At 46.7% G+C, this 22,523-nt stretch overlaps 1 protein-coding gene across 2 annotated transcripts in view; it reads left to right on the top strand.

Moving 5' to 3' along the window:
• Nucleotides 1-22,523, top strand: part of AP3D1 (adaptor related protein complex 3 subunit delta 1) — a 358,560-nt gene that overhangs the window by 119,144 nt on the left and 216,893 nt on the right. For both annotated transcript variants that reach the window (XR_003858342.1, XM_029613909.1), the window contains exons 6-8: nucleotides 8,104-8,233; nucleotides 10,264-10,403; nucleotides 22,422-22,495. Coding sequence is in view for 1 of the 2 variants with exons in the window: in XM_029613909.1 (XP_029469769.1) it covers nucleotides 8,104-8,233; nucleotides 10,264-10,403; nucleotides 22,422-22,495 (344 nt within the window). In the remaining variant the exon portion in view is untranslated. The remainder of the gene's footprint in view (nucleotides 1-8,103; nucleotides 8,234-10,263; nucleotides 10,404-22,421; nucleotides 22,496-22,523) is intronic.

The following is a 22,523-nucleotide window of genomic DNA, read 5'->3' on the forward strand; positions in this document are numbered from 1 at the left end:
ATACAGGAATACTCAGATACCTTACCAGAGCAATTCCAACCACAACTTCAATCCCTACTAAACAAAGGGTTTGAAGCTGGGAAGCATGAGATAAGAACAGCTTACGACATCTTTGATGCTTCCACCAGACTTTCTGCTACGGCCATCTCCGCAAGACGCTGGGCTTGGCTTAAGTCATCTGACCTTCGTCAGGAGGTTCAGGACAGGCTCTCTGACCTGCCCTGTCTAGGGGATAATTTGTTTGGTGAGCAAATTCAGCAAATCGTTGCTGAATTGAAGGATCATCATGAGACACTTAAACAGCTCTCATCCATTCCTTCTGACTTACCTTCTAAACAGCCATTCAAGAAGGACCCAAAAAAGTCCTTCTTCCATCCACGGAAGTATTATCCCCCACAAACCAAGTCTAGGTCTGCGAGGCTTTCCATAAATCTCAGCCTCGCCAGTCTCGAAAACAAAAGCCCGCGGCAGCTCCACAACCTGGCCCTGCATCGGGTTTTTGACTTTCAATTAGAGAGCAGTTGCCAAATCCCTCTTCCAACCATACCAGTAGGAGATCTGTTAAGCCACTTTCTAGAAAAATGGCAGCATATCACCACAGATCAATGGGTGAAAGCGATAATTGCACACGGTTACCACCTCAACTTCCTGACTCTCCCTTCGGACTCCCCGCCCATGCAGGCGTGGGGATTCACCGATCACTCTGTTCTTCTCGAGCAGGAAGTTTCCCTTCTCCTCCAGTCAAACGCTATAGAACCCGTTCCTCCCTCACAACAAAGACTAGGGTTCTACTCCAGGTACTTTCTGATCCCAAAAAAGTCAGGAGGACTTCGACCAATCCTGGACCTATGGGCCCTCAACAAGTACCTTCACAGAGAGAAGTTCAAAATGGTAACCCTGGGCTCGCTTCTCCCTCTGCTGCAAAGAGGGGACTGGCTCTGCTCTCTAGACATAAAAGACGCCTATACTCACATTGCGATAACTCAAACTCATCGCAAATACCTCCGTTTTTTAGTAGGCCGAAATCACTATCAATACAGAGTGCTCCCTTTTGGCCTGGCATCCGCACCACGAGTTTTCACCAAATGCCTCGTGGTAGTTGCAGCATTTCTCAGGAAGGAAGGTGTCCACGTCTACCCCTATCTGGACGATTGGTTAATCAGGGCCCCAACCCAGCAAATCGCTCTGTCCTCCCTGACCCTGACAATTCAAACTCTACTTTCTCTAGGGTTTCTTGTCAATTACCAGAAATCCTACTTAATCCCATCTCAGACCTTATCCTTCATTGGGGCAGACTTGGACACCTTAGAGGCAAAAGCCTTCCTTCCTCTTCAACGAGTCCAAATCCTTGTGTCCCTAGCTTGCCAGTTGCAGTCTCAACGCACAGCAACAGCTCGACAATTCCTCATTCTGCTGGGACACATGGCCTCCTCAGTTTATGTGACTCCCATGGCCCGCCTGGCCATGAGAGTCATGCAATGGACTCTGAGATCACAATGGATCCAAGCTGTTCAGCCTCTGTCCTCAATTGTTCGCATCACCGATGCACTCCGTCTGTCTCTTGTCTGGTGGAAAACTCAATCCAACCTCCTACAGGGCTTGCCTTTTCACCTACCAGATCCTCAAATAATTCTCAAAACAGACGCGTTCAACGTCGGTTGGGGAGCCCATGTAAACAATTTACAAACCCAAGGATTCCCACTCCTCAGAAAAGTAAATTGGCTCTGCTCCCTCAATCTCAGGGAGGCTTACGCCCACATTGCGATCTTCCCAAACCACAGGAAGTTTCTCTGCTTTGTGGTTCAGCAGGCTCACTACCAGTACTGGGTACTGCCGTTTAGCTTGGCCTCTGCCCCTTGGATGTTCACCAAGTGCCTAGCAGCGGTGGCAGCGCACCTCAGGCGTCAGGGCATACATGTCTTCCCTTACCTAGATGACTGGTTGGTCAAGAGTGCCTCCCTCGAGGGGGCGATGAACACTTTGACCCTTACAGGACAGGTGCTACAATCTCTAGGGTTTGTTATCAACTACCCAAAGTCCCACCTCTGCCAATCCCCCCAGCTGGACTTCATAGGAATCAGACTGGACACGACTCAGGTAAAGGCGGTTTTGCCCCGCGATTGGTCTCACCCTGTTCTCACTGGTGACCTTATTTATTTATTCGTGTTTTTTCTTGACCGACCTTCATCAGAGATATCATGCCGGTTTGCATGTAACAGGGGGAAAACAAAGAAGGAAGAGAGCAATTACAAAAAACAGGGTAAAGAAGAACTGGGAGGTGCAAAAGAGGGTGCACTTAGGAAAGAGCATAAGGCATGAAGGCGATATAGCAAACTTATATACACACAATGTGTCCCAAAATTTAAGTTGGGATGAAAAAGTGTAAATATCCAGTGGCGTGTACAATGTATGGACAGATTAGATAAACTATAAGTTTAACAAAATTCGGTTGCCGTGTGGCAGCACAGGATGTTCAGACAATGCTTTACATAAAAGAGAATATATCCAGGGTTGAATGGGGGAGAGGGCTGGGAGGATCTCTATGGAAAGAAGGTAAGGTAGATAGATGGAGATAGATTGACAGGTTATTGAATAAAGGACTTAAGGGTAGGCTTGTTTAAAGAGCCTTGTTTTGATTTGAATTTATGGGCACACTGCTCTAGTCTGAGTTCAGGTGGCATGGTTTTCCAGGTATAGGGGCCGGCGATGGAAAGGCACGCTCTTTTGTAGATTTGAGGTGAAAGAGAGTGTGGGAGAGTACCCTTGTAAGAGGATCTGGTGGGTCTGGTTGAGGCATGGAGAAGAATTGTGTCTTTCATCCAGTGCATGACCTTGGTGTGCAGCAGTCAGCAAATAACCATCCATCTGCTGCTTCGTTTGCTGGGCCACATAGTAGCCTCTGTCCATGTCATCCCATTTGCCCACCTCTGCATGCGCAGGGTGCAGTGGACACTGCTATCGCAATGGCAATAGGCATCCCAAGACCTTGGAGCCTACGTCTCCATCACGCAGCCTCTGTGGATCTCCCTGCCCTGGTGGGAGAATCTCTCCAATCTGGAGCAGGGGATTCCTTTTCAAGCTGCCCCGCCTCAAGTGGTTCTTACCACCGATGCTTCCTACCACACAGGTCTATCCAGTAAAGTGCGGCCGCGTTTACCCCGCTCCTAACCCGCGTTCTGCTCACTTTCCGGCCGCGTTAGCCCTTCCTGCGATCCACAACCCCCTTTAACCTACCCTTACCGCGTCCTAAAATCCCCGGGCAACCCCTTCCGCACGCGGCATGTATATTGCATGTAAACGAGCGAATTAGCTATTCCCTAGCATCCAGTAACCCGCGCCCCGACTATCTCTATTTTACCCTGCCGTTTTGCCGTGCGTTTAACCTGCTAACTTACCGCCTACCCTTACCCCTGCATTAGAGGCAGGGGTAAGGGTAGGCGGCAAGCTTTCCCCCAGCCCCCGCTCACCTGCCCTGGCCGCGTCCATGGATGCTGGTCTCCGGGGCAGCCCCAGTCCTCTCCCCTCCTCCCGAAGCGAAAAAAAAAAGCAAAAAAAAAGTTGCAAGAGAGAGAGGGGAGAGGACGGGCAATCCTACGCTCGGCGACTTACTTTTGCAGCCCCCCTCCGGACATCGTGGCTTCCCCCGTGCCAGACCCTCTCCCCTCCTCCCGAAGCAGGGCGCGAAAAGCAGCCTTGCTCCGGGAGGAGGGAAGAAGGGACTGGCAGTGTAAAGCGGCGAAGCGACTTACTTTTTGCACCCCCCTCCGGACATCGTGCATGTATTTTTTGCATGCAAAGTTTTGTTGCATTGGGTCTGGAAAGATTTCCTCCTGTTCCTGGCGACCGCTTACCCTCCCAGGTTATCGCTGTTGCTTGGCTTTACTCTCCCCCACAGAGCCTGATGTTATTGGAGTGTGCCAACCAAGCTTTAAAACAAGGTATCCTGCGATGGTCAGGTAGACTGGAAGGATTTCCTCCTATTCATGGCGACTGCTTACCCTTCCAGGTCATCACTGTTGCTTGGCTTCCCTCCTCCTGTGGGGCCTGATGTCATCCTAGTGTGCCGACCAAGCTTCAAAAGTAGATATCCTGTGGTGCGCCCTTATGGTTTCCTGGGTAATTTACCTGCAACCCTAATCCAGCTCTCTGAACTTGTTTCCTTTTCAGTTATGGTTAAGAGGAAGGGTAAGGTCCAGAAAGCTTCTGCTTCTCCCCACTTCCTTACAACAAACTATTCCTCAGTTATTGCCAGGATTAATTGGGCAAATTGACTCAGGGGCAACCCTTGCTGCTGGCTCCATTAATGGAACATTTCCTAGCGTGTAGCAGATGGACTCAGGACCAATGGGGGTATAGTGTGCTCCTGATAGCAGTTGGAGATGGATCAGATTTCAATCTGACGTCAGCCCTAGTACATATACCCCTGCAAGATGCCATGCTCTTCAGTATTTTCCGTCTCCATAGCAGTTCGGGACTCTATACACACCTGCACAGTGTTAGAGTATTCTAACCAAAGAAATCTAAAACAAAGAAGAAAACGTAGCTCTTCAGTCGAGCCCCGCTCTCCTGCGGTGATACCTACGGGTCCCTCCCCCAGTCGAGATTCCTGAGGTGATTTCCGTGATCCCTCGGAGGTAGTCCTCAGTCCAGCAGCCGGCCCCCGGCATGGACTTAGCCCCCGGCATCGGGTGTGGCTGAGAGGCAGCGGGTGCAAATTCAAGCGCGGCAGTGAAGGTACATTTCCCTCTCCCCCCGCAGCTGGAGGCCGCCCGGAACGAGACTGGGAAACGCCAAGACAAGCTAAGGTAGAAACTTCTTAAAAGTCTCCGGTCTCCGAGGCTTGAATAGCCGCACAGATCGCCAGCCGGCGTTAGTGCTACCGGGTTGATCAGCCCTAACCGGGCTAGACCCCGGTTTGATACGAGGACCCTCCCTCGTGGAGACCCTCCGAGGTGGTCGCCATATTGCTTGCTTGGTCGCCGTCGCCATTTCCATTTGATTGCCACCCTGTCCGCCAATTCGTTCTGTGTGCACAGAGGCGAGCTGTGCGTACACCGGCATGCGCATAAGTGCAGTGCGCACAAGGGCGCTGGGTGCACAGCCACATGCTCAACTGTACCGTGCGCATAAGTAAACCCCGTGCGCACAGCGGCGTGCACATCTTTTTGAGCACGAATCCAACCTACACGCACAACTTCGGAGCACCTAGAGTGCATAACTCAGCCTCCCGGCGTACGCCTGAACGCACAAGCCTGAGTTTTTCGCCGCACACAAACCATGGCACCACCGGACAAGAAGCTTAAGGCCCATGGCCTCTGCCCAGCATGCCACATTAGAGCTGCGCAGCACGAAGAGGCCACGGCCTTGTGTATACAGTGCGAGGAGGCCCTGGGTGATCCAGCCCCAGGTCCTCCCCAGCTGGTACTGGGATCCGGATCCACCGACAGTACACTGGACCTCGCTACCCCCAGCGGGAGCCTCCTTCAAACGGGGCTCCCCGGGGACCCAGCATCTTTATCCTGGGTAGAATTCTTCAAAGACCTACATACCTTTGTCCACATGCAACCGGCGTCCCTGATGACACAACCACAGCCTCCCCCAGAGGACCCTAACATCCTGGGACCCTCTAAACCCAGAGAAGTGCCTCGCCTGCCCGAAAGCTCCAGCACTGGGGACACGGACACCTCGGACGAGGATCAAGACTCCCTGGAGAAAGGAGAAATCCCTCCAGGAAGAGAACCCTACCGAACTATGAGGCAGTTCCTCGCCAAAGACGAGCTTTCAGACCTCGTGGCGCACAGCTTGAAAGTTCACTGTCCCAGGCACAAGTGCCATGGGGAACTGAAGACGAACCCCCTCCTCGAGGGACTTGGTCAGGCCTCCCGCCATTTTCCTTTGCTACAAGCCGTCCAACAGCTGATTGACCTGGAATGGGAGTCTCCGGAGGCCATGTTCAACGGGGGGGGGGGGGGTGGATCCTGGCAGCCATGTACCCCCTGGACCCCGCCGCCAAAGATCTCCCGGCATTCCCCAAAGTGGATGCCATGGTCTGCGCGGTCGCTAAGCGCACTACCATCCCAGTCGAGGGAGGATCGGCACTCAAGGATGCCCAGGACAGACATCTGGAATCCATCCTCAGTCATTCGACGTTTTAGCTATGACGCTACAGATCGCTGCCTACTGTGCCATGGTGACACGTGCCTGTTTATCTAAGACCAGGAACGCTACCACGCCCGTCGAAGCACTAGAACCAGCAGTATCATTCCTCAGGGATGCGACCTCCGACCTGGTACATACCGCACTTTTTGCTCACTAAAACTGTTTGGGATGATTTATCCAAAGGCAAGTCATTGTTTGAGGGGTTATGTGAGACTTCTCATCTAGTGAAGTTATTTCAAAATTGTATGTTATCTTAAATGTGGTGGGTGATTATATTGCCAAGTTTATGATTAAGTGGGAAAAAGACTTGGCATTGGGGTTTACCTCAGAGGATTGGGACGTGTTTTCAACAGACCAGCCGAAGTTCTCTCTTGGCCTTCCTATTAGAAAATAGCTATAAGCTGCTATTTGGATGGTATATTACACCAGTAAAGATGCATAAAATGTTTCCCAATACTAGCGACTTATGCTGGAGAAACTGCGGGCAGAAAGGGGACTACGTCCATATGTGGTGGTCCTGCCTTAATCATACAACCTCTCTGGCGGAGGGTTGAGGGGTGGCTTCAAACTCTTTTAAGCGTACCTCTTTCACTGACACCTAAATTGGCCCTCTTAAATTTCCCCACTGATACCATCTCCAAACCGCAATACCTATTCTTAAAGACTGTTATACAGGTGGTGCGGTGTACATTGGCCCGGGAATGGAGGAATGCAATATCCCCCTCCTTTGATTCATCTACATTGGATTTATTATATAGAAAAATTGACTGCCATTAAAAAGGATGTTATGTAGATTTGAAAAATCATGGAGGAATTATTGGCAGTGGCAAAATCTCAGCATGCCAAGGTCTACATGTTAATCATGTTTTATTTTGGGAAGTTGTTTCCTGCTTATACAGTGAGGGTTCTCCTGAATTGGTCTTTGGGGTTATGCTATGTACCATGACTAGTCTGGTCAGTTCTGTAAACTCGCTCCATTTGACATGCGAATTATAATGCTGGGTATGCGTGACTCTCTTTTATACTATATTGGTGAATATTAGTCCGAATTTTCCCTGGAGGGGGGGGAAGGGTTTAAAAATTAAAACTTGTTGAAAGTTGAAGATCTGGGACATTTCTAGATTTCCTCCTCTGTTTACTTGAGATATAATCATGTTTTTCTTTTTGATGTGGAAGAAACATTTGTACCCCTGTTATGTACTGTATTTAATCTGTAATACATGAATAAAAATTATTTTAAAAAATTTAATTATGCGGTGCTTTTTTTCCCCTTCCTAATAAGGATGCTTCGTTCTTTGGTCATAGGTTTCATATTTTTCCAGATGTGTCTAGATAGACTCAGGCTAGAAGAAGATTTTCTTCAATATAGAGAAACTGTTATGGGTTTGGGGGGAGAATTTTTCTAAGATATCCAGTTAAATGTTAGTAAAATTAGATAGTTCATAGAAAACAAATGTGTTCCTATCTCAATTAAAGCTTCTTTTAAATAGTAGAATTGCATATCTCCCAGCAAATACCCCATAGCTAGTGTAAGATGTAATATGTGGAGGTAACTGAATATATATACTATGCAGAATTTTTTTTCTTTTTTTAATTTTCCTTGAAGAGTTTTTTCATAAGGCCTTCTCATCCCTTTGGGTTTTAGTTAAGACTCTACTACTACTATTGTTTTCCTAGTATTACTTTTTGTTCCATATATTGTAGTTTTGCCCTTGATTTATCTATGTAAGATGTAAATGCTTGTTAAAAATTTGTAAAATTATAGATTAAAAAAAATTTGCTGCACTGAATATAAAGTCTGCACACAAAAAATGTATGCACATTCATAGGTAAAACTTTGTGCATAATCCAACATACTGTACTGCAGCAGGAGTCCAGGAATCTAACAAACTGACACAATTTTCTTGTGAGTGCAGGTACTGACCACAGTTGTTTTCCTGACAGATGTCCCACACAAAACCTTACATCAGAAAGAAGTCTGTTCTGATCATGTACAAAGTGTTCCTGAGATATCCAGAATCCCTCCGCCCTGCATTCCCTCGTCTTAAAGAGAAACTGGAAGATCCTGATCCTGGTTGGTTTTGGTTTTTTTTCTGCTTTTCTAAATGAGGTTTCTTTTTTCTGTTTCCATTTTAGTTCTCAGTATGCCATATAAATTAATTTAGAAAAAATAGCCTAGGAAGGAGTTGAGATGTACAGAAATCGTTTATGGTTGCTGAGTTTTTATGGTCCACTCATACTTTTCAGCATTCTATTTTGTAAATATTTTAGTACCTGTAGCTTGTTGATAATTTTGCTAAAAGTAGCCTACCTATATTCAGTAGGTGTAAGTAACGTAAACGCTCTGGAACAATTAGTGAAAATGGTTCATACTGTAATATTCTCTGGTAGGTGTTTTTGGGTTGTCACTCTCCTATAAGATGGCGAGACAAAGTAATTTTTGATAATCCTTTAGCAAAACCGTTGTCTGTGAGTGAATAATCAAAACTACTGTTCTTGACATCTTTCCTTACTTACAGGTCGATACAGTAACGTTGAGTTAAAGATTCCCCGTCTGTAACGTGCATACAGTCTCCAGTTTCACGCGTCCTTAGCGCTTCCTAAACCCTTTCCTAAACCCTTTCCGCACCCAGCATGTAAATGAACGAAAAAGCTGTATAATGAAGGAATTAGCTATTCCCCTGCGATACTGTAACGGGCGCTGATATTATCTCCTCCGTAACCCGCTGTTCTGCCGCGGCCTTAACCTGCTAGTTTACCGCCTCCCCCCTAGTAGGAGTTAGTGTAGTGTAGTGTAAAAACATTGCTTACCCGCCCTGGTCCCGTCCGGTCTCCTGCAGCCCCGTCCGGTCCCCTCCTCCCGAAGCAAAAAAAAAAACAAACGAAAAAGTAGCAAGGCTCGGGCCTGCTACGGTAAGTGTAAAAAGTGTAAAAAACAAACAACCTGTGTGTTATATAAAAAAATAAAACAATTTTAAATACCTGTCGGAGGGCCGTGGGTCCAGGCGGCCGGTGGGCGGCGGGCAGCCATCAGCGGCATCCGGTAGTCCCTTCTCCCTTCCTCCCGATTTCGCACGGGCATTCATCCAGGCAGAGGGAGCCGACGGCGAACGACCTCCGGCTCCCCCTGCCTGGATGAGCGCCAAAATCGCACGGGCGGGGCGGCAGCGGGGGGCGGCAGCGGGTAGGCAGCAGCGGGGTCCGGGGGGGCAGCGGGGTCCGGGGGGGCAGCGGCAGCAGGATCCAGGGGCGGCAGCGAGATCCGGGGAGCGAGTAGCGGCAGCGTGTTCGATCGGGCAGGCAGGTAGGTGGCAAAAAAAAGATGGCCGCCTGCAAGGGAAAAGCGTGCAATTGGCCGCTGAAGACGTGACGTCACGACGTTTGGCGTCACAGGGTGTGACGTCACGTCTTCAGCGGCCAATTGCAGCTTTCCCCCGTGCAGGCGGCCATCTTTTTTTCCCACCTACCTGCCCGATCGAACACGCTGCCGCTACTCGCCCCCCGGATCTCGCTCCCGCTGCCGACCCGCCCGTGCGATTTTGGCGCTCATCCAGGCAGGGGGAGCCGGAGGTCGTTCGCCGTCGGCTCCCTCTGCCTGGATGAATGCCCGTGCAAAATCGGGAGAAGGGACTACCGGATGCCGCTGATGGCTGCCCGCCGCCCACTGGCCGCCTGGACCCACGGCCCTCCGACAGGTATTTAAAATTTTTTTATTTTTTTATATAACACACAGGTTTTTTGTTTTTTACACTTTTTACACTTTTTTACACTTCCTGGTGCCTGTCATTTCAAATGTCATTTGAAATGACAGGTACCAGTGCACCCAGGTTACTGTATAGGCGCTGTTACAGCGCCTATACAGTAAAATGGGTTGCGCGGGCATAACCCTTCCCTAACGCTTCACAGCCGCGGCATGCATTTGCATGCGATTAGAAGAGAGAATCAGGCGTTAGGTCAGGAGAACTGTGCGTGCGGGGAGGAAGGGTGCGCCTGACACTGCCGCACTGTTTTTACCGCGGCCTTACTGTATCGAGCCGAGAATTTGCATGTCTATGAAGATTTATCCCATTAACTGGATTTATTTTCCCTGTCTTGTTTTCCCAGGTGTCCAGTCTGCTGCAGTGAATGTCATTTGTGAACTGGCAAGACGCAATCCCAAAAATTACCTTTCCCTTGCTCCACTTTTTTTTAAGCTGATGACATCATCAACCAATAATTGGGTCCTCATTAAAATTATAAAACTGGCAAGTATCACCACTCTGCTAGTCACCCCTATATTCTAGGTTTGTGCTCTAATTAGCACATCTGTAGTGAGAAAAAGTCATTTCTCACTTCAGGAAGGCATTCATTAGCACCCTAATCAAGTGAGAAAAAGCAGCAGTGACTGGCTCAGTAAATTAGTAAGAATATGTCAGCCTAAAACAAATCACTTCCCTTTCTCTACCCTTCCTTTCCCCACTGTAACTGGCATGGGCATACCATCCCCCTCCAACTAGGCTTCAAAAGCTGTACAGCAAATACTTTAGTGGTCAATTGTAACCAAGTAAAGTGTTTTGGCCACCAGCTTTCATCAGTAGAAATCCAGGTAGTCACCAGGCTTCAGAAGGGGTGGTTCTGTTTTTAATTCATTTCATGGACATTGGTTATCTCAGAATCTTTTTTTAATTTTTTAATTTTTTTATAATTTTTTTGAATAATGATTTAAAAATTTTATATACTTGCCTTTATAAATATATTTACTTGTGGGTGAATATATAACTGAGAATCTAGTAAGACCCCAAGACTTTGTGTTTGAAATAAAAATTTCTGATTTCCTAGCCAGATGGACTCAGGACCAATGGGTTATTTTATTTTATTTATTTATTAAGGCTTTTATATACCGACTTTCTTGATACAAATCAAATCAATTCGGTTTACAATGAACTAAGCAGAATATACAATTAACCAATCAACAAGAGATATGGAGCATACAGTTACATTATAACAAGGAAGCCTTAACTTGGAGTAGGAAAATAAAGAAGGGGTGAACGGAGCAATAAATATATAAATAAAATGAAATAAAATATAATAAATACTATATACAGAAGAGGGGGCAAGGGGCCAACCTCTCTTTAATGGATATTATGCATGAAAAATTTGGAGAGTTTTGTTTACAGAGATGTGTGGTGTACAATTCTAGATCAGGCAGGGTTATGTGCTCCCCTGCTAGCAGATGGAGATGGAGTCAGGTTTAAAGCTTACGACACCTTAGATATACCCCTGCAGTGACCTCAGCCATTCAATATCTCTCCTTCTCCTAGCAGGTTTGGATGTGCTATCCCCACACCAGCATTGGTGTTTAGCGGAATTGAGTACTCGTTGAAGAAAAATTAACCTTTAAATTGGAGAAAGATCGCGCCCCGCTCTCCTGCAGTAATAAAGGTCCCTCCCCCAGTTGAGAGCTCCTGAGGTGATTTCCGAGATCCTTCAGAGGTGTGCCTTAGTCCAGTAGCTGGTTCCCAGCACGGTCTTTGCTGCTGAAGCAGCTGAAAGGCAGCATGTGCAGGAAGCCAAGCGCGGCAGTAATGGCCTAAGCCCCCCCCCCCCGCCCACAGCCAGAGACCATCTCTATACTCAGCGCTGAGCCCAGGTAAGTAAAAAAAAAAAAAAAAAAAGACTCCTCTGATTCAGAGATGTGGAAGGGCTCCGGTAAGTCTCTCCTTCGGTCTCTTGCTTGGTGTGCCATACTGACAACGTTCCTGATCCCGTTGGGGCAAGGGAAGGGGATTTCCAAGCGAGTTGAGCAGTCCTCCGATAGGCTAGGCCCTGCTTCAGGCTCGTTAGGCACTACATGTGGCTGGCTGCGGGGGTGCCATCTTGTGCGCTGTTTTGTGCAACGCCATTTTCCCCATGGACCTTTGGTACCCACGGTGCGGGCCAGCCCTACTGTGCGCGCACAAGTACACGCATATATTCGCGCACAACTGGACGCTTATACTTTCGTGCGTCAAGGTGGATTTGTGCACACTCGTGTCCAAGTGCTAGCTGGCTGAACGCACAAGCTACACTATACTATAGCTCTGGCAATAAAGAAGCACAAGCTGCCTACCATATTAGGGCTGCACAGTCTGACCTAGAATCCTTCCTGTGACAGCACTGTGAGAAGGCCCAGGGAGGGCTGGACTCTCAGAACGTCTCCAAGCTCAGCCTTTCCCAGTCAGAGGACGGATCAGCCATGACCTTATCCAGCAGCACCCCGGATTTGAACAATCCTGGGGCTGCATCCTCCTCGGGAGAGGGCAGTTCAGCGGCACCTATCCCAGTTCCTCCTGGGCTAGGTATGGAACCGGTGACCTTTTCTTGGGTGGAATTCTTTCAGGGCCTTCAAGACTTTGTTTAAGCGTAGTCAGCTGCTGCCCCTGCCTGGACTGAGCCCCAGCTGGGAAGACCTTGCCCTCCCAGCCCCATTGACATGCATCGCCTCACCAAGGGTATCTTGGACAGAGACTCAGACACCACGGATGACTAAGGGGATGCAGACTCGGAGGATTGGGAAATCCCTCCATGCTTGGAGCCATTTCAGACCATGCTACATTTTTTTCCACAAAGATGCATTGCTGGCCCTGGTTTCCCAGACCCTGAAGACTCTGTGTTCCTCACACTGACCCTATGACTGAACCAAAGAAAAATCCCATCCTGGGACTTTCCTATACGGAAAGTCTCTTGCTATTTTCTGATGCTGGAAGCCATCCAGGAGTTGATTGACCTGGAGTGGGATGCCCCGGAAGCCAGCTTTAAAGGAGGTTGGGCATTGGAAGCCCTGTACCCTCTGGATCCGACGGCCAGAGAATGCCCGTGTTTCCCAAAAGTGGACTCCCTGATGTGCTCCGTTTCGAAGCAAACTATCGTAGTAGAGCAAGGAGCGGCCTTGAAGGATGCGCATGGTAGGCAGTTGGAGTCCATCCTTAAGCAAGCCTTTGAAGTGACAGCAATGACACTGCAAATTGCTTCCTTTTGTGCTCTGGTGGCTCGCTCATGTCTGCTTCTCTCTTGAGAGAGGCAGATAGCCCAGGGGCGCATTCCAGAGAGGCAATGGAGCCTACCACAGCCTTCCTATCCATATGCAAGCTCTGACCTCTTGCGTACCTCGGCCAGAGGAGTAGCCTCAGTGGTGGCAGCCAGAAGATAGCTATGGGCTGCGAAATTGGTCGGTGGACGCAACCTCTAAGGCAAACCTCACAAAGATACTCTTTAAGGGATCCCTCCTATTTGGAAGCAAGTTGGAAAAGTTGGACAGTAAATGAGGTGAATCTTCAGGGCCACGGCTACTGGAAGATAAGAGGTTGCAGCACCCCCTCGCCCATGAGAGGTCAGCAGTGGCTGCCAGCGCTTTCGGCCCTACAGAAACTCATTTCGGATATCTCGACTCTCGGATAGGCCTCAGTCCTTTTGGAGCCGACAACCAAAAAGAGGAACTGGTTCGGGCTCGGGTTTGACCCGAACTTCCCATTGAAATTTGGCTGACCTTTCCACGAGATGAGATAGAAGAGGGATAGTCTGCCTCCTATCAGCAGTGGATCGAGATCACGTCTGACAAATGGGTATTGGACATCATACGAGAAGGATACACTGGAATTTTGCAGCAACCCTTTGGGCAGGTTCATGATGTCGCCTTGCCACTCCCAGCACAAGAAACTGGCAGTGGAATCTACATTGATAAGGCTCCTCAGTTTGAGGGCTATAACTCCAGTACCTACATCCCAGAAAAATACAAGGTGTTACTCTATCTGTTTCATCGTACCCAAGAAGGAGGGTTTATTTCTCTCCATCCTGGACCTCAAGAGTGTCAGTCGTCATCTGCAGATAATTCACTTCTGTGGAGAAACTCTTTGCTCCGTCATGGCTGTACAACCGGCAGATTTTTAACCTCCATGGACCTCTCGGAGGCCTCTATTCATATTCCAATTCATTAAGACCACCAGTGTTTCCTACGCTTTGCGGTACTGGGCCACAATTATCAGTTCCGGGAGTTGCTCTTTGTCCTAGCAATGCCCCCAGAACATTCTCCAAAACTTTGGTGATTGTGGCGGCAACACTGAGGAAAGAAGGGATCCTGGTGCACCCTTACTTAGATGACTGGCTGATCCGGGCAAAGTTGTTGGAAGAGAGCCTCTAGGTGACAAGCAGGGTCACGTCCCTGCTTCAGGGTCGTGAACATGCATAAGAACAGCCTCAAGCCCTCCCTGTCCTTAAGAGTACCTGGGAGTCCGGTTTGACACCAAGCAGGACAGTGTCTTCCTCCCTCCCTTGAGGATAAGGAAGCCAATGTGCCAAGTGTGTCGGTTAACGAACACAATGCACCCCACTGTGTGGAGCTATTTCCAGGTCCTCTGCCTGATGGCATCAACCCTGGAGGTTGTACTGTGGACGAGGGCACACATGTGGCCACTCCAGTGCTCCCTGATGTCACGTTGGAACCCAGTGTGTCAAGACTACTCGATTCAACTCCATCTACCAATGGAAGTATGTTCTCGGCTCCAGTGGTGGCTACAGGAAGTCCACCTAAGCAAGGGTGTAACCCTGTCCCTACCGAACTGGCTAGTCCTCATGATTGATGCAAGCCTCAGAGGGTGGGGAGCTCGTGTGTCAGTAATTGACAACCCAGGGGCGATGGACCAAGGAAGAGGCTCACTGGAACATAAACCGCCTGGAAGATTAGCATGTCTGCAGTTCAGTCACAGACTCCAGGGCCAGGCAGTTGCATGATGTCGGACAATGCAACAGTAGCCTACATCAACCGCCAGGGAGGAACCAAAAGCCACCAAGTCTCTCTGGAAATAGACCCCCTTATGGAATGGGCAGAGCTAAATCTACAAGGGATCTCGGCCTCCCACATCGCGGGAAAAGACAACGTCCGAGCAGACTTTCTCAGCAAGGAGATCCTGGATCCAGGAGAATGGGTGTTGTCGACCAGAGCCTTCCAACTTCTAGTAGATCGCTGGGGCCTTCCATCCATCGATCTACTGGCCACATTTCACAGTGTGAAATTCCCCCGATTATTCAGTCGTAGAAGAGATTAGCGCTCCCAAGGAATTGATGCACTTGTCCAGACCTGGCCAGAGGAGGGGCTGGCTGTACTCCTTCCCTCTATGGCTCCTAAAGGGCAAGGTCATTTGCAAGATCGAATGCCACAGAGGGTTAGTCCTGGTAGCCTTGGATTGGCTCAGACATGCGGAGGCTTCTGGTGGAGAGCCCCCATGCCATCCTCCACAGAGGGACCATCTCCAGCAAAGTCTGGTCCTTCACGAGGACCCAACTCAGTTTTTCCCTTGAGGGCTCGCCTGACGAAGCATGGATACTTGGCTGTAATTGCCACTTTGATCTGTACGCGGAAGTTCTCGATGTCCTTGGTATACACGTGGATCTGGAGAATATTTGAGGCCTGGTGCGAGGAACATGGAGTACCCCCCTTGGATGACCAAGATCTCCATGATTCTGGAAGTTTTATAGGATGGCCTGAACAAAGGGTTGTCCCTCAACTCCTTGAAGATCCAGGTGGTGGCGCTCTCCTGTTTCAGGGGAGAGGTGAGCGGAGGCTGCCTGTCGACACATCCAGACTTGGTCTGTTTCCTAAAAGGGGTTAAACACCTCCAACCACCCTTAATGTGGCCGGTCCCCCTATAGTGGCGATATGCTCGGCTAGTCGCACCTCTGAACTACAGGCGTCGTCGTGTTGGGAGCCGTTCCTCCAGTTGACTCCAAGAATGTTAGCTTCGCACCGTTCCTTCCTTCTTGCCTAAGGTAAAGAGTTTCACTTGAACCAGTCAATTTCCTTACTGTCTCTAGATAGACGTAAGGATATGGAAGACTACCGCCTCCTACACCACTTAACCGTCAGTAGGCTTTTAGTACAGTATCTGGAATTTTCAGAGCTGCTGCGCAAGACGGACTGCTTGTTTGTTGTTCACGGTGGAAGGAAACAAGGCGAAGCAGCTTCGCAAACTACCATAGCTTGCTGGATCAGTGAAGTGATCACAGGAGCGTATGTAGAGGCAGGGAAGCCTTTACCCCTTCAGGTTAAAGCTCATTTCAACTAGGGCCCAGACAGTATCCTGGGCGGTAGCTAAACTATCTCCCATCAACATCTGCCGAGCAGGGACATGGTCTTCCTTGCATACCTTCTCCAGGTTCTATCGTCTTGAGGTCCAAGCCCAAGAGGACGCAGCCTTTGCGAGGGCGGTGCTAACCGGACCACGGGTAAACTCCTGCCCCATTCGGGAGTAGCTTTTGTACATCTCATTGGTCCTGAGTCCATCTGGCTACACATTAGGAAATGGAGAAATTACTTACCTGATAATTTTGTTTTCCTTAGGAGAAAGCCAGGTCTTAATAGTGGAAATGCAAAAAGACACAAATTGAATAGTAGCATCCCATGATGATTGAATTGGAAAAAATACATAGAAACATAGAAACGACGGCAGAAGAAGACCAAACGGCCCATCCAGTCTGCCCAGCAAGCTTCACACATCTTTTTCTCATACTTATCTGTTTCTCTTAGCTCTTCGGTTCTATTTCCCTTCCACCCCCACCATTAATGTAGAGAGCAGTGATGGAGCTGCATCCAAGTGAAATATCAAGCTTGATTAGTTAGGGGTAGTAGGGGTAGTAACCGCCCGCAATAAGCAAGCTACACCCATGCTTATTTGTTTTACCCAGACTATGTTTTTCAGCCCTTATTGGTTGTTTTTCTTCCCCCTGCCGTTGAAGCAGGGAGCTATGCTGGATATGCGTGAAGTATCCGTTTTTCTTCTCCCCTGCCGTTGAAGCAGGGAGCTTTGCTGGATATGCGTGAAGTATCCGTTTTTCTTCTCCCCTGCTGTTGAAGCAGAGAGCTATGCTGGATATGCGTGAAGTATCCATTTTTCTTCTCCCCTGCCATTGAAGCAGAGAGCTATGCTGGATATGCGTGAAGTATCCGTTTTTCTTCTCTCCCCTGCCGTTGAAGCAGAGAGCTATGCTGGATATGCGTGAAGTATCAGTTTTTCTTCTCCCCTGCCGTTGAAGCAGAGAGCTATGCTGGATATGCATTGAAAGTGAAGTATCAGGCTTATTTGGTTTGGGGTAGTAACCGCCGTAACAAGCCAGCTACTCCCCGCTTTGTGAGTGCAAATCCTTTTTTCCACATTTCCTCTTGCTGTTGAAGCTTAGAGCGATGTTGGAGTCACAGTAACCATGTGTATGTTTATTGAATAAGGGTATTATCTCCAGGCAGTAGCCGTCATTCTGGCGAGCTACCCACTCTTCATTGACGGCCTCTTGACTTTATATACCTGAATATTGTCAGCATGCAGACACTAAAATACATCAAGGGAGGCTAAAATATAGCAGAGAGGAGCTAAGTAAATGCATAAAAGGGTAACAGCCAGTTGTAATAGCAGAAGAAATCCAAGTCTGCTACTGACTGTTGGAAAGAGACGATTTAAACCAGGAAAGAACCTTTCTAGCAAATCCAAACATTTTCAACCAGTGTAAAAGAATGTCATGATTGACAGTGTCAAATGAAGCAGATATGTCTAATGCAACATAAACAAATCTGTCTGGACTCGAAACTGTCAGATGACATCAACAGTGGAAATTAGCAATAGTTCTGTATTCAGAGATTTTCTAAAGCCAAACTGGAAGGGGTCTAAAATAGGAGAATCTTCCATGTAGTCATTTAGTTGCTTAAGAACAATCATCTCCATTATTTTAGAAACGGAAGTGATAAAATAGGCCAGTAGTTCAAGAGACATTTATAATTAAGGGACAGTTTTAAGCATGGGATGAACTGAGGCATGTTTAAGGACATCCGGAAGATGTCTTTTGGATAAGGAAAGATTAATAATCCTGGTCAAAACCAATGCAATATCTTCTCTTATAACTTTTTTAGTATTGCATGGGTTAAGTGGACAGGATGTATCATTCATGTTTTTGAATAACCTCAAAAGTAGAGACCAAACAAAATTCCTCCTAGTTTGGCTCAGTGCTTACAAATTCAAAATTAAGTGGAAAACACTGCAGCTTTGTGGAAATAAGTTTCTCTCAAAGTGCAAAGCAAACCTTTCACAGTTCGAGGGAACCAATAGTGCCTGTGGGTCAGCTTGATTGCCATAATTTGAGTCTACTAAATTTATTTATTTAAAATTTTGTATACCGTTATTCGCAAGAAACATCACAACCGTTCACATCATAGAATCATAAAATCATAAAGCAACAATAAATTCTGATAGTTAAAATACAATAAGATATTCAAACAAAATAAAATTATTAATAAAGGACGGGTAGAAAAAAACCCAAAAAAACGTAGGATAATCGCTTATTCGTTCTAACTACTTCTTTCCTCTAAATGGTCTGCGTAAGCCTGCTCAAAGAGCCAAGTCTTCAGTGCTTTCTTAAACGCCTTAAATTCAGTTTCCAGATGTAGTTCAACGGGCATTGTATTCCAAATACAGGGACCAGCAATAGAGATGGATCTATCTCGTACTAGTATGAGGTGGGCTGAATTTACTGACGAGATTTGCAATAGTCCCTTATTGGCTGATCTTAATGATCTTTTTGGGGTGTGAAGCCGAATTAAAAAATTCAGCCAATCTGTTTTTTGACCATGTATCGCTTTGTGTACAATGCAGCATGCCTTATACTGTATTCTCTGTAAGATCGGTAACAAGTACTGGCAAAGATGAGATTAATAACCTGTCAGATCTGATACCAATTGCGATTTTTGCCACTTGCACTCAAATTTGTGAAGCAGGCATTTCATTTGATCTAGAAATGGAGCATACCAAGAAATACTATAACCATGCGATAAAGGAACAGATCTGAATGGTATTACATCATCTACCACAGTGTGTATAGTAGTATACCATTCGCAGCTGTTGTAACATCAGAGAAATTTAGGTTCATGTAAGCAGAAACAGTCTTGGCCTGAAATATATCTGTATTCAAATAGCCTCGCTTCTGAATGAATTGAGACTTTTTTAGCCCATTTTGGGTAATATCAGTCAGGACCATTCTGTAGTAATGAAACAATGATCTGACAAGGGAATTTTATTATTTTAGTATTGTATTTCTCATCATCTGGCCCTAAAGAATAAAAATTTAAATTAAAAATTCTAAATCTAGTATATCTCTGACTCTGAGGTATGAAAAATTTTGCTTCACCCACAAGCAGTCATTACATCCAGAAATTGATCACAGGGTACGGATTTGGAATGGCATCAGTGTAAAGTTTAAAATTGCCTAATACAATCAACGATTCCAAATTCACTTTAAGGTTGACAACATTCAATAAGAGGAGAAAAATTTTTAGTGACATAACTCCTGGAGGTGCATAAAGAAGACATATATAATAGAAGAGATAATTAAAAAACCGTCAAAAGGCATGGGGGATATTTGTCACATTGTCAGAGCTAACTCCTCCCTAAAAGCTAGCTGGGTTCTGTGTTTCACACTTGGTCCATAATCAGGTGGGCACAGTTGATTGATCAGCACAGCATCTTCATCTGAAAGCCAAGTTTCAGCGATGCATAAGGCATCAGGGGATTGTGATATTAACAAATCAAATAATACAAGAACTTTCCTCCTAACTGATTTGGATGTTTAATATAATCTTCCTCTTTAATATCTCCCTAGTATCAGGATATTTTACAGAAAAATGTGTGCTTATATTGGACACACGGTAACAGACACAAAAAGAGGTTGAATTAGCACAAGTTTAGTGCTGCCGCTTGCATTTCAATCAAGGCTCAAGACTTGGGGCCTTGATGACTGGCCTGCTGCTGCTCACAAGTTAGTTTTTTGCAGGAAGTTTAATCTTCCTGCACAAGCAATGGTTGTAAAATTCATGTTTCTAATAGGATTGGGTGTCAGGTTGTTAACTCCCCCCTCTCCTCAAAGATTGTACAAGTTCTCATAGGTATTGTGGAAGAGGAGGAGAGCCTGCAGGATCCAGCCCCCCACCCAAAAAAAAATTTCCACTGGCAACAGAAGAGAAGCCTCATTGGTGAAGCCTTTCTTTCTGTGCCCCTGTGCTGCCACAATCAGTCATTGCAAGGCTGTAGTCCTCTTAGTTCTTTAGGGGCATGGAGGGTGAGTAAGGAGATTACAGCAGTGCCAGGAGGCACGGAAAGGAAATATTGCAAATTCCACCTGCCACGAATCAGGTTTCTCTTCTTGGGGGGGGGGGAGGGAAGGAACTGAGTTAAGAGCTTGGGGGTGGGAATGAGCCTTTGTTGTTTTTCTTGGTGGGGAGCAGACCTTGCCTTGTTCGCCTTGCTCCTAGCCCTCTCCTCTTCTCCCCACTGCTCCCAGCCCTCTCCTCTTCTCCCCACTGCTCCCAGCCTTCTCCTTTCCCTCACCTCTTCTTCCTTCAATCTCTCCTCTCAACCTCTGTCTCTCTCTACTCTTTCTCCTTTTGGTCAGCTCCATTGCCCTTATTCTTTCGTCGACCTCTCTTATCTTCCTTCTGCTCCTAGCCTGTCCTCTTACTCTTTTTTTTTTTCCTCCCTCCTGCCACCACCCTCACCCCCCCTCCAAACCATAAAAATGGAGGCTTGGTAGGCCTAACATAGTACCGTATTATGTTGAGGCCACAGAGTTTTCATTGTTTGTCTTATTCTCTTCTGTTTCGTCTTCATCCCCCTCCTTTCTCTCTTCAGCACACCCACCTATATCTTCATCCTCTTTCTCCTTTAGCACCCCACCTCTCTCCCTATCCCTACTCCTTCTTACTCTCGTTCATACCTCTCATACCACTACATCTCTGCTACCTCTTGCTCGCGCTCCTTGTTCACTCCCTCTTGCTCCTGCCTCTTGTCCCATCTTCCTTCCTCTCCCTTTGGTCTCTCTCCTCTCTCCTCTCTTCTCTTCTCCCTGTTCTTACTCCCTTCTTTTTGCTCTCTTCGTCTGCTCCCACTCCTCCTCTTGATACTTTCTCTCCCTCCTGTCACCTCCCACAAAAAGAATGACACAGGTTCAGTGACCCCAGCATATCATATTATGTGGGCACCACAGTCCCCTAAAAACAATGACTGGGGCTCAGTTTTATCTAGGAGGAAATGGATATCTATTTCTAGTGCTCCATTGTTGCATTGTTAAATGCAGAGTTTGCCTTCTTGAGGTTACCATGCTAGTTTTTGTCTACATATTTCTGTGTTTAATTTGTGATCACTTATTTTGTATTTGAGTCATTTTGCATATATGACTAAGGTGAGGTGTTCTGCTAGCATGTAGTTTCTATGTAAGGATCTGTAGCAGTCTTTTTCACCGTGTTTTCACAACAGGCGGTGTATTGATGTTCTAAGGCCCGATGTAATATTTACAGTGCTGCCTAATAGGTAGAGTTGTTGCTTTTGGAGACTTGAGTGTGTGTATATATAGAGAGATACAGTATAAATTCCAAGAAAATGTGGCCTAAAGATATAGAAACAGTTCTTTTTTGTTTGGTCACCAGTATTCAAGTGAGTGGTGGCCAAATGAATAGGACTGTTTCTGTATCTTTAGGCTACATTCTTTTGGTCTTTGATCTTCTCTCTTCATACATAGTACTGACATTTCTATTAGCAATGCTGTTTTTGTTGTTTTCTCCTTTACCACTGTCTGGTTTTCTAGCATCAAATATTTCATTGGTCTGGGAATGAATAATTATACTCTATGATGTATGCAAAGAATGTATGTAAGATATAATGATATAACTGTAAATGTAAAATAGAAAATTGGCAGTGAGAATGTGGGCGAAGCCTGGGGTGGAGATGGGTCAGAGCAGGAGCACCTCCAACCAATGAGGTGTTCTGCTACCCCTGCAGGTTCTCAGTCAGCTTAAAGATCAAGAAAGTACCAGTATAAACCTCTGGTCAGATCCTGCAGTTGGATTCTAGCCAGAAAGTGGTCGAGCTGTGCCATTGGACAATTATAGGTGTCGCTAGTCTTTTATCAAGTGCACCATCATGAGAGAAAATTATTCTTAGACATGGAGAAATCTCACCAAGTATTAATTCAGAGTTCCAGTAGCCCAAATTGGCCCTAGAGAAAACTGACCAGATCTAGCTGGCACATGGTATTACATCCTGCAAAGAATCAACAGTTTTTGCGTATTTTGTTGCTTTATTGCAGATGAGGACAGGAGACTTTCCTTAGCTGTATGAAATAAGGTGCTGTGAGAATGCCTTCGCTAAAAATTAATTCTGCTGAATAATTAACTCTGAAACACAACTTTTTTTGTTTTTGTTTTTCTCTTGTACAAATAGTTTGGTGCTCTTACCCCACTAGAACCTAGACTGGGAAAGAAGCTGATTGAGCCACTCACCAATCTAATACATAGGTAGGTTAAAAAAAAAAATCATTTATAC

This window comes from Rhinatrema bivittatum, chromosome 8 (assembly GCF_901001135.1).
Source record: "Rhinatrema bivittatum chromosome 8, aRhiBiv1.1, whole genome shotgun sequence".
NCBI classification, from domain to species: domain Eukaryota; kingdom Metazoa; phylum Chordata; class Amphibia; order Gymnophiona; family Rhinatrematidae; genus Rhinatrema; species Rhinatrema bivittatum.